Source organism: Toxotes jaculatrix, chromosome 24, assembly GCF_017976425.1.
Source record: "Toxotes jaculatrix isolate fToxJac2 chromosome 24, fToxJac2.pri, whole genome shotgun sequence".
Classification (NCBI taxonomy): Eukaryota; Metazoa; Chordata; class Actinopteri; family Toxotidae; genus Toxotes; species Toxotes jaculatrix.
This window is the reverse complement of record NC_054417.1, coordinates 3,202,383-3,215,329: the sequence shown is the minus strand read 5'-3', so window position 1 is coordinate 3,215,329 and position 12,947 is coordinate 3,202,383. Positions and strand designations below refer to the sequence as shown.

General features: G+C 44.2%; 1 protein-coding gene across 3 annotated transcripts in view; it reads left to right on the top strand.

Moving 5' to 3' along the window:
* Positions 1-8,809, top strand: part of pard3ba (par-3 family cell polarity regulator beta a) — a 123,672-nt gene extending 114,863 nt beyond the window's left edge. For all 3 annotated transcript variants that reach the window (XM_041032693.1, XM_041032694.1, XM_041032692.1), the window contains exon 24: positions 7,313-8,809. In XM_041032693.1, coding sequence (XP_040888627.1) covers positions 7,313-7,748 — 436 coding nt within the window. In that variant the 3' untranslated portion in view covers positions 7,749-8,809. The remainder of the gene's footprint in view (positions 1-7,312) is intronic.
* Positions 8,810-12,947: the final 4,138 nt, after the last annotated feature.

The window sequence follows — 12,947 nt, the reverse complement described above, 5'->3', positions numbered from 1 at the left end:
TTCAAGGTCAGTGGAGAAATCATATTTTCGCTGCGTTGGCCCCATCTTTATTAAAACCCAGTCCTGCTTCTCACAGCTTCATAAGTGATCAACGGTTTCCCCCCCCACTGCTGTCCAGCTGTCGAATAACTCACTTTAAACTCACCCAATTCAATTCAGAGTTATTGTCTCTGTAACTCATTTAATTTCTTGGGTCCTGGACAGCTCAGTGTGTGGCTTTTTTTTTCACTATAGTTTTTCAAGGTCTGGCCCATAACAGCTGGTAATGTCTTTCCAGGACCCATGATTGGTTTTAAAGGTGATGTGACCCCACCTCTCCCATTTTTTATTGTGAAATAAGCAGCCCAGGAGCATCTGAAACAATGTGCGGATTATTTTGTCTGATTTCCAGAGAGGTGCTGTGACCCTTTTCTTATTTGCCGGTCCTTTATGAAGGAACGGGCCCCACTGGTGTGCAGAGGCATCGGTGTTTGTCCAGCTAACGGTGTTTGTGCTCAGACACAGGAGAATGTAATGGAATCAGCAGTAGGAAATGAAAGGGCTTTAGCCAGCTCTGTCACATGCACAGCTGAGACACCAGTGGCTCTACCTGTTTACAGCAACTTCTCTTTTTTTGTTCTCTGCATTTTTCCTTGATTCCATCAATCCTTTTGTTTGCATTTTTCTGTCGCTTCTGTTTATATCTCTCTTATGTCTCTTTGTGTCTCGTCTCGCTCCCTGTCTTCCCCTTCCTCTGCATCCCTCTCTCCCACAGTGTCTCAGGTCTGCGGATGGGAAAATGAAATCATTGCTTTATAAATAAACCAAAAGATATACACTTTGAGGCCACCGTGCTCCCTGTGAGCTCAGGGAGAAATACAAAGACAGTCATGTACAAGTCTGCATGACATTCAGTCCACAAATACAGATGGATGTGCAGCTCTGTGGAGGAGACGCCGGAGTCGCCATGAATTCAAATTTTCTCCTCTTTACCTGGAATAGGACAGAATAGGCACACAGTGAACTTCATTTGAACTGCGAGTAATCTAAACTCAGTATGAGTTTGGGGAGAGTCTAAAAGTTTCTGCATTTAGTGCAAAAGAAATCCCATCTGTTTCCGTCATTAACTGTTACTTTACTGCTTCTCCGCAGCACGTCTCTGTTACACAATCACTCTCCCTGTACGAGTGCTGTCCAAGTAAATCTCACCCTTGACCTTCTTACTTCTAGCTGTTTGTGCTTTTCATGGCTCAGAAAAGCAGCTTTTTCTAACCCTGCAGTCACTGTAAGTCACTCTGAGTGCAACTAGCCACTACATGCTTTAAATTTAGTTCAAATCACGTGAATAAAATGAAAAAGTGTGGTGAAATAGTTGAAGAAATGGTTGTTGATAGTTGTCTGAAGCATGACATCACCAAAATGATGAATGAGTCATTAAATGAGAGAGCACCTATACTTAGTTTACATGCCTGCTGTTTGCCCTGGTGCCTCCCATCTCTCCTCACCTTCTCGTTTCAAACCCAAAGCTCCCATGTTGCAAGTCGGACCCTCTGCTACCTGCCACTGATACTGTACACATTCCCTGTCATTGCTCAGAATATAGTAGCAGAGAGTGTAAACATAGGCCCATTTAGATGAGGCGCGTGCGTCGCAGGTGAGAGCCAATTTCCACTGCTGTTGTTGACATAGGCTGGTTTGATTAGCAGAGCTGTCTCGATGGCCAGAGCCAGAGTGGCTAATGGTTTCCTCTGCTGTGGAGCCGGCCGGGCCTGCTCCGTGTCTGTAGCACTCAGCTAGCACCGCACCATTAGTGCTGCCACTTTATGTGTGGCTGTGTTATAGTGTGTGTGTGTGTGTGTGTGTGTGTGTGTGAGTTTGGACATGGATGAATTTGGAGAATCTGGAGAATGCATCATACACTAATGAGTGTGCCAACTTGCTAAATATACTGTATTACATCCTTTAAATAAACATTTTTTACGATAATTGATGACGACAGCGTCTTTAGACCAGAAGAACGTTTTCGCTCTGGCTGCAACTTATCTAGAAACCATGATTACAGACATTGATATCACCACCTTAAACCACAATCAGGGCATTTCAAGCTCTGTTTGTGTAGCACCAGTGGAACCTCTGCAAATTATTGCACATTAAACATTTTACCCAGAGAAGTATGAGCACACATGCATCTGAATGTCTGAGTGCGTGGGAGTGTTTGGCAGTGAGGTGCAGCAGCTGTTTTTTTGCTGAGCAATTAATGTATTTTTCATGCAGTGCATGTCCGCTCGCCGTCAGTCGGCTAACAGGTGAGCACATAACTGGCAGATGTGCTTACATATGCATCTGTATGTTCGCTTCATCGCTGCAATCAGAACATTAATAAATTAAATGTGCTAATGTCATTTAGGTGAGTGCAGTTAAGTGTCTGAGCATTTGCACTAATTTTTTATGTATGTGTGAGAACAAAAGAAGACAAACACACGTCCTTAAACTTTAAACAGGAGACAGAGCAGCCAGGTAGCAGCAAGTAAAGAATAATAAATGTGGCTGGATGCAATCGGCTGCCTCCAGAGCTCCAGATTAATGCTTCATTTCATTTCATTTTGTTTGTTTTTTCCTCATTTAAGAGTTAAAAAGTAACAAAGGGATGTACTGTGATAAATATTATTATTTCAGTTTTAGCACTACTTCAAATCCCCATATTTAACAGTCTGTAAACATTTGATGCCTGCTTTGGAAAGTTTATGTGAATCTTTCCTGGTTCATGAGGTGTGGCCTGTGAATAACACAAATGTCACAGCTTACACAGGGGTGCTGTTTTTCCATGTTTAACCACATTTTGTCAGAGCGTGTGTGTGTGTTTGTGTACACATCGTTGTTTTCCAGCTGTTTAGTGTAAAGCATGCATGAGAGTAGCTTGCTAATTTTCTCCTTCCGTTTCCTAGGGGCAGGTGCAACACCAACCCCCCCTCCACGGCCCCACCACTCCCCCCATCTCCCACGCTATCACCATACACCCAGATTCTTCACTGTCATAAGGCAGAAGCTGTGCCTAAATGGCAACACACACTCTCACAGTCCCAGATGGGCACGCACACATTTTTTTTCACTGCTGAGTTTGTACTCACACACACTCCCAACACGCATTCACATGCATATAAATATGGATGTAATATCCAGTCTGTTATTTGCACTCACCACACACATGCACACACACGCGCACACACATTCACACACTTTCAGAGGGTGGCTGGGCCTGTGGTATACGCTGCTGATGTTCTCAGAGTGTGAGTCAGATGTATTACATGGCGTGTCATTACAGCTTTCCGCTGTGGTTGGTCCCTGTGGTTCATATCACACCCTGCACTGCTGCTCCATATAGACCTCAGAGGGACAGACGGGTGTCCGCATCTGTCTCACTGCCTGTCTCCTGCTAAACATGGCTCGTCTTTTTTCTTCGGTCTCTTTTTATTTGCACTGTCTCTGTTTTGTTTTGTTTTTTTGTTTTTTTCTGATCAGATTTTTTTTTTTTTGCATCAAATTTAAAGATCAAGCGGAAACAGGAAAATTCAGTGAAATTCCCACTGAATCCCCAAAATGTTTTATGCACTTGCTCAAACTGAAAAATGTGAGCAAAGAAATTCCATAAAAGAAATACAGTAGAAATGCATTTGCTGGTGAATAATAATGTAGACAAATGGTGTAGTTTCATAGCAAAACTTTGTGGAAATGATCTCTTCCTGGTAACGTCGTACCTACTATATTAATAATGGCTCTATTACAATATCACTAGAGCATTAAATAATAACATAGAGGACAAAGCAAGATACCAAGCACTGAGTTGTTCTTCAAAGTCCTTCCACTTTCTCTTTTTCACATTTCTGCTTATTTATTTGTTTCTGCGCCGCTCGTGGAAACATCTAATTTGCATTTGATTCTTTATTTTGACATTTCAAAAGCGTGCATAAAACTCAGTCGACAGCTGAATGAAAACACACCTACTGTCTGCGTGTCTCTTGTTGTCATGAACTCTTTTCAAGCTAGATTAGCGGCACTGGCGTAGCTCCTTTAATTGTCATTACCGACGGCAAACAGCATTTTAATCCGGCAGGAATCTGCCATGTTTGGCAGGTTTTTTAAAGTCAAAAGTAACAGCTCTGGAGGAAAGTTCCTCCCTGTTTTTGGGGAAACTGTAGCTCAGATGCTGTGCTTTTAGTGGCAGACTGCTGAACTGGTACACAACATGATCTTTCTCCTGCTCACTCCTCCTCTCTTTCCCATATTCACATGGTACGTAGCACGAAGCTCGCTAATGAAATTACGTAAGTTAACATGTAAACAGAGATCTCATTCTGACACGTACAATATACAAACACAGTCCCGCACTCTTCTCTGGCTCGCACTCTTACTCACCGAGGCACTCAGATACTGGAAATGTTTTATCCAGCTCCGCCAAACTCAAACATAATTTATGTAAAATTCAGATATTGCAGACTTTCGACATGGTTGAAGGGAATTTTAGGTCAGTAAACGGCCACAGAAACACACACAGACTAAGCACATTCACTTGCCCCCATCTCCCAACCAAGCTGAGGCCAGCTGTGTGACCCAGGGATGAGGAACTCCCTGTGGGTCACTGGGGCCCACAGACCCCCTAATCCCACAGCTGTTTGGCCGGACACACACACACAAATGCATATTCTCATATGATTGCAGGCAGTCATGCTATTACCCACAATACCTCAGAACGTCCCCCATGTTTTCTTTTATGCAACATTTTTGTAGTATTAGATAATACAGATTTTAAACAGGGTGGTAACATGAGGTTAAATCCCTGTGCAAAAAAAAACCCACACACTCTCTCCCCTTCTTCTGTTCCTGCAAACACACTCACACTGTCAGGCACTCACCTCCCTGAAGAAACATAAACACTCCCATATGAGTAGACAAAAGGCAACCACACAACCCATACACAGCTACCAGGCCATGCTAAGGCAGGGTCAAAGGTCATCCAGACCTTGGTATCTTGACACTGAAGGAATTTATCTCACTTTGTTTAACCCATAGTCATCCAGGAAATTAAAGAAAGAAAGTATTTAAGGTTTTTCTCACACCTAAATGTTTTGGTGCAGGTCAAACTAAGTCTGGTTTATTTGTCCGTCATTAGTTAAGTGAAACAGATGAGTCTAACAGTGACCTTATAGTGAACTCATTGTAATAAATGCTGTTTTTTCTGCAGTTTGAATCCATCACTCTCACAGTCGTGCACAGGATATTATATGGTTGAAGGATTACTCCAGACGTGGATTTATTGTTGCTTAAATTACTGCTTTGAGAAGAAGGAGAAGAGGAGGAGAAGGCATTTAAATAAGAGAGTCCATAAAGAAGGGATAGACAGATATTAAGGGGTCACAAAGGTGATGGAGGTATGAGGGAAGATGAATATTCATGTGGAAAAGAGGTGTAAATGGAAATAAATAGCAGAGGGAGGAGAGTAAGGAGAATGATGAGAGAAGAAAGGGGAAGCTGGCAGAGGTTCCTGTCTGTTTGGGTGGCCCTGAGTGGGGCTGAGGACCCAGGTGTTCCCCCTCTTCTATCCCTCTATCACTCCATCCCTCTTTCTTTCCTTCTCTTTGCCTCCCCTGGTGGCCTTCACTATTTAATCTGGATTAATGAGGAGGCTGACCTTCGTCTCTCGTTCTCTCTCCAGCTCTTTCCGCTCCTTGCTGAGCTTTACGTGGATGAATGTATCGCTTTTACCCAGACTCCCTCCACATCTGCTGCTGTGTCCTTGTGTCTTAATTTCATATGAGATCTCTTTCTCTGTGTTCTCTTCCACCGTCTCAGATTCCTCTTATTTTTCTTTATGCTTCCTCCTCCAATTTTCTTCCTTATCTCAAGTCAATGCACGTGTGTGTGTCTATCTGTGTGTATGCATGTGTGACTCCATCTTTCCTGCTCTGCTGATTGACAAGGCAGTGCTGTTCATTCTCGGGACCACCTGTGTATCCTGTCCCACCGCTGTGTTTGGGTGGTCAGGCCTCCCAGCCCACTGAAAACACACTCCGCACACTGATATCTGGGACACACACGCATATAGAAATCCACATCACCACAAGTCCACGAATATCCTCGGGGGAAGTCTACTTATGCACAAGCACAGACACACACAACCAAGCTGTGTGCGACCTAATCTGTGGTGAGTGAGTCATTCTAATTGGCCAGTCAACAGGTGCTGATCTCGACTCAAGGGACTGGACAAAGGAGGCGCACGGATACGATTGCAGAACAAGGGAGAGGCTATAAGCTCAAGGCTTCTGTGTAATAACTACAGTGGGAGCCATTGTTGAAGGGTGGGAAGCAAATGTCTAAATGTGTTTGCCGCTCTCTGCTGCTGTTTGACACGGCGTTTATCACACACATTTTCTGTCCAGGCTATGTTTTATTATTTTATCCAACAATAGCACTGCATCAGAAAACATGCATTTACATACACTTAAATAATCATGTGTACAAGAGAGGAATTTTCTGTAATCAGTTGTAGAAACCTGATTACAAAGACTAGATTTGTGGTGTGTTGTGTTCTGCTGAACGTGATTATTTACGATGGGGACCAGGCTCTTGCAGATCACCACCTTTAAAACTAGGAGAGTTTCCTTTGCAGCTCGGCCAGCGAAGAACTTACTTTTAGATTTGCTTACTTGCTCGAGCTGGACTTGTGTGTCACTGAACACTGGAAACAGCACATAAGATGGAAAACATTTGAATGGGCCTGTGAAAGGTGAGCAGCCCTCCCTTTTCTTTTCTCCCCTCTCACTTTCTCACTGGTTCCCTCTCTTTTTCAGTCTCTCTCTCTATCTCTCTTTCTCCCCCCGTCACCCCGAGGCCCGCGTGTCGCCTTACCCAGGGGTTTAGCCCCTAATCACCCAGAGCTAGTGGGAGGGAACCAGAGACTTCCAGCTGGCTGCCTCGTTACTGCAGAACCCCTGGGACACACACACACATTCCAACACACACAAGCTAAACACACACTCGACCTCATATATGCTTACCGAGGCATTTGCTGTTATCTCTTGGCATCTCTCCATCCACGTCTCCCCCACAACTCGATCCTGCCAAGGCCACAGCCTCGCCACGTAAACTGAATAACAGGAGGAGGCTTACCGCAAGGGAGGGCCAAATCTCTGGCACGTCCTCTACTCCAAACCAGTTTAAACCAGTATTAAATATTGTCTTCCTCTGTTTTCTCAAGCATACATACAGTATATACGTGCTCAGGTGCCGTTGGCAGATGTACAATCACTATTTTCTAATCTCTTTCTTTCTCTTTCAGGAGGGATCCATATGATTATCCCACCCACTCGAGACCCGTGCCAAGAGAGTCAGCCCCGTACCCCGGCCACTACCACGACCCTCCCGTCTCCAGCCACCCTGGCCGTGTACCTCTCGCCCAGCCGGGCACCCAGTCCCAGCAGGCCTCCAGCAATCCTCACTACTATCCCTCGTCTCCCCGCTCAGGACAGCAGCCCCGCACGGTGGTAAGGCAGGACATCCCCCCTTCTCCCACTGCAGGTCGCAGAGGGCGGCACTACTACGAAGCCGTCGGAGGGCGAGCTGACGGCTACCGGGAGGCCAGCCCTGGCCGCTACACCAGCCCAGAGAGGTACCCCGCCACAAGGGAGCGCTACACCAGCCCTGAGCGTTACGGCTACAGAGATGAAAGACAGCCTGACCCAAGACGGAAGAACCCGGTCATTGGTGCGGTGTAAAAGGTAGCCCCCCCACCTCACCACGAAAAATTAGGTTAGCTTGGGTCATTCACACAAAAATAACTCAGAATTCATGTTTCCAGCTCTGTCACTGAGGCTGCCAGCATGGATAAGGGTGATTTTTGCCAAATTAATTTATTTGGTCAGAAACCGTGAGGGGAGTAAGTGACAAGCTGAGAATACATCAGGTCATAACTGTCTTCACAGGCAAAGGCGGATTTAACAAGCATCATTTGGGTGTAAATACATATTTACATATATATAGATACTGTACATGTTTGCAACAGCTTGTATATATTCGCAATTGTGTCAGTAAACATGCTAATTGGATTTTATTTTTGACAAAATTTTTGTAATGTAGAAATTAAATTAAACTGAGGGAAATTAAATTAATTACATAGAGATATAGAGTAAATTTCGTGCCATGTGTTGTATAGAATCAACTTTACACCAGCAAACTGAGCATGAAGGTGGTGCTGAGTGGTATTTTGCACAAGCTGATCAAACTGAAAGACATAAACAGGGACCTTGACCAACCAGACTGTGATAACAGAAGAGACACAGGAAGCTAAAGTCGACAAACAGGAAAAGGAAGCAACTCCCCTTCAAAGTGTCTTCTTGTCCTTGATGTTTTGTCGCTTGGACTTCCTTTACATCCTGCTATCACACTTTGGGTTTTTTTGCCTTTGATTATTTGGACGTGGACGTGGCTGATACATTTACTGTATTTTTTAAATGCATTGCAAATGAGTTTATGTGTGATATTTTTTGTGGTGTTTCTAATGAGATGTGTTCGTCTTGATCCGCACACAGGCTGTACAAGTATGCTGTGGGACGCCTCGTACACTGTGCAGCTAATATAGTGTTTAATTACACATTTTATCCTTTAATATATCATTCCTAAAAGTCACTGCACTGAAAACTCATTAAATGTGTCACTGGTGGTTTGATTTAAACACGCTGTCAGATAAGTGCATGATTTTTTTTTTTTTTTACACAAATATTTTGCATTAAATGTTTTAAGATTCTCATCCTGTGCAGCACTAAATCACTTCATCCTGTTTCTGTTTCGTTTTACCAATTAGCCAGACTATACATATTTCAGATATTCAGTCAAACTGTGACAACACCATGAGTCATCACTTTAAAAATTCATTACGATATTCAGCTTAATTTCTCTGAGCACAATCTCCAGATAAATTTGCCCTGTAAGATGACTGATAAGAGTAGCCAACGTTCTGATAATGACTAAATCATCTTCAACAATTAGAGTCAGGGAAATCTCCACTAGAAAATGATTACTGTCCAATTTGCTCTCAGAAATAAAGATGGCACTGATTGGTGAAATTAGACTTGAAATGGGGAATAATTAGAGTGTGGTGAAGGCTTTTTCTATCAGTTAGTGTTTAATTAGCGTCAGGGCCAACGGGGACCGGGCCTCTGCTGATCCGCTGAGTCTCTGCGCTGCTTTGACCCTCTCCTGTCTGAGCTGAAATAGACCTTTCAAACCAGCACAGGCAGATAAATGGTTGATCAATCGTTTTATTTAAACCAATTTTAAGCAAATGAACTCTTTCCCAGATAGAGTCAGAGCGCGCATCAATGACCGTAAAGTGCCTCAGACAAAGCACAGGCTCTCTGACCAGCTAACAGTAATCAACAAAGGCTTATTATTACACATTTCTATTCATGTGGTACATTTCAAAACAGCATTACAATGCTTTTCATAAAGCAGAATAGATAAAAGCTGGATAAACAAGAGAGAAAAAAAAAGCATCGTGTGAAGACAGAACAGGGAAAACAGCCCAGATTTTCTTGCTAATAACCTTGAATTAAACAAGCAATTTAAAGATGCTAAGCCTGTGATGAGAGCTTTTCCCCTATTTGCACAAATTTATCAACATTATGTATTTGATATGTGACTGCAGTTCTGCAGCTGTTAAGTTTTGATAATTTAAGCCTTATGGACAATGTTACTTTTGTGGACAATTTTGTTTAACATTAACATTGAAAAGTACAAAATATTTCAGTTTCTGCATCATCCAAAAACTTATTTAGATGCATCAAAACTCAGAACATCAGTCGAATGAAACCTGCAGTCCGTTGATACCAACAGTAACTAATGTGTTTTCAGAGTAACGTACAGCACTTAAGATGCCTTCACTGGCCATTCACTGTAGTTTAAAGAATAACTGTGCAGTAAACAGCCTCCTTCAAGTGCCTGTGGTCAGTTTGCTGCCAAAGACAATAAACAACAGCAGCTTAAGATCCAAGAATTAATGGCATTTAATGTCCATTAAACAAAAGCTTTGAAATCACCGTCAGGAGTCCTTGACTGTAACACACATCTTACTGAAATTGCTCTTCCAGCCACAGTTTATGTGATCGGTTACACTGAGTGTGTGTCTCATGAGTGGCTCCCCTTTGTTCATGGTCATCGAGAAGAGATTCTTTAATCAATCACATGACACACACACTCTGACACAGACTGGATGCGGTCACGGCCGCTGATGCGCTGACAGACATATTTTCACGCCTCGTATCAGCTCACACACTTACCATGTGAGGAAATTTTCCCCTCGCACTGCATGACCTCTGATTTCAAGGAAGACCGTACCCTTCCTTAAAACTATTTGTCGATTCTCTACACCCATCCTCCTTTTGTTGAACTTCCTTGACAATTCTGCTCAGTTCTTTCTGGTTTTTGAAAATTCACTTACATTTTTTTCTTGTGTTATGAGGGGAGTTTTTTTTGCGTGAATTAATTTGACACCTCATAAGCCCGGATTTTTGTTGCAGTTACTGACGAATAAAAAAAAAAAATGCAGGAGCACACGTTGTTCCCCAGTCGATTGTCATGAGCCGCGAGTTGTGGGAGAATTCCCTGGTTATGTTCTCTTAGCATTACCCATTCTGCCGGCGCCCCTGTCGAACACCTTAGCTTGTTAGCATGTGTCAGTCAAAAGCCGTGCTCTGGGGAGGGCAAAGTGGAGAGCTGGAACAGTTATCTCTCTCCCACACAGCTCCCAAAAAAAACAGAGCTGCAAGAGGTAGACGGAGAAAGATGGAGGGTGTGTATACGGTAGATGCAGTGTGTATGGGGACTATACACCCAGTCTGAAGGTACGGGTGAGCGCCCACGGTGACCTCGGTCTACTCTCACCCTCCCCCCCTTCATCCTCTTCATTAAAGGCACATTCCACCACATTAGCCTGCTGTCCTTCTGTCCTTCACCTGCTGTCATTCATTTCAATACATCCCTCGTTAAGGCATCATGGTCTCGGAATCGAGAGTGGTCGGAGCGGGCCGAGCGGAGCTTCTCATTTAATTATACAGTTCATTAGAGAGGCGACCCGCCCCTCCCGGGTCTGAGACAGGCCATGGGAATAGCTGGTGGCTAATGTGCAGTTTAAACGGCCTGAATATGGAGATTGGTCGAGTTATGGATTACCGTTACCCGTTAGCCTGCCCTTCACCCACCTCGTTCTCTTTTATGTCTGCTGTGTAGCCTTTTGATACAGTATCACTCAGCTTGGAGTGTGCTCTTTCAGCCAGCATGTTTGTTTGATATTGTTCATGAGCTGTGAAATTGAATTTCCACAGCTGGGCTGATATTGGAAATAATTTCATATCCTGTGCAATATTCTTGCTTGGCTTCACCTTGTGCTGTGTTTAAGACATCCATTTTTACTTAATGTCTATATTTTTTTATTTTTTTTTATTTTGCGGAGTCGATACAGCAACACTGTTAATTTAGACCATATTTACCCTAAAAGCAATGCTGGCTCGCTGGCTGCTTCTCGGTCGCCCACACACCACAGCCGAGCCACCAACCACCATCTTTTACACCAACTGTCGCCATGGCAACGCGGCCGCCGCTCCTGGCACAGCAGCCCCTTTCAGAGCTGATGACATCGTCGTGGCAACAATGAAAGGTTCATACATCCCATTATAGGAAAAAGCAGGATTTCTTTCTTTTCGGGCGGTTTCACGGAGCATCTGAAACCTGATGTACTGTAACCTCCTTTATCTAAAACACTGAAGTCCCCTTTATTCTTTAAGCCAGCGCTGGTTCTGGATGTACAGGGAGCAGAGCGGAATGCCTTCTGCATCACATTCAGCGTTGAAAGCGGGTATCACTCCAGTGTGGGCGCAGCCAGTTAGCATGCATACAGGCCTGTATTCAGTAAGCTACACACAGCATTTCTTCCTCCACTTTCTGAGCTGCTTTTCAGATATTTTTTTCATCTGAAATCAAAAACATGAGCATGTTCAGTGAGTCTTTTCGAAACCTGAGGATGGAACATCAGGGTGAGACCACTGAATGGTTTGCAGGCCTGTTCTCTGTGGGCTTCCACCTGAATAGAGCAGTGTGTTATTCCCAGAATGTGGGGGGACTGCATTGTTAATTTGCTTCCTGGGCTGAGAAGGCTCAGAGCTGTTGGACTGGTCAGACCCCTGCCTCTGTGCCCTCTTACACCCCTGCCAGTCCGGCATCCAGACCCTCCAGAATCCTCTCTTTATATATCTCTCCGCGGCCCTCTCAGCTTTCCTATCGCTCCGACAATGAAAAACACCAAGAAGAGCTGTGCACTCTGGTGCTAACCCAAGGCTAGCAGCGCGGTTCACTGGGTTGTGATGTGGCCAACAACAGCTGAAGTCCGTGACCCCTGGACTCCATCCATCAGGCTTTCAGCACCAGCGCTGGCCTCTGACACACACAAAACTTCAGCCAGAGAATGGAAGCACGCAACAGAGAAATGCATCAATGTCAGAGAGACATTGGAACCATATAAAATTATATGTACGCACTTTGTCCGGCACATGCGTTCAGAACAAATGTGTCTGCATGCAAGTTAACACACACCAGTGTGTTTGTGCATGTGTGTATAAAGCAATAAATGTGTCCAGAGGCACTGATGCTGCCAAGCTGTGGTTTTGTGTGTGTTCAGACTGAGCTGTCTGTCACGCACACACTCATATCCTTGTATGTTAAGTTCTTGTTCTTGACACTTCTCTGCTCGGACACACACATGCTGCCTTTACAGACACACCACATCCGCATCGCTCTGCCTTCACACACGTTACCAATATGTGTGTATGTGTGTGTGTGTGTGTGGCGGAGGCTCAGCTGACCGCCTGGCAGTCACTGTGAAATTGGCGCCCTTCTCATACAGATGCCAGGTGTTTTGCTTGGCA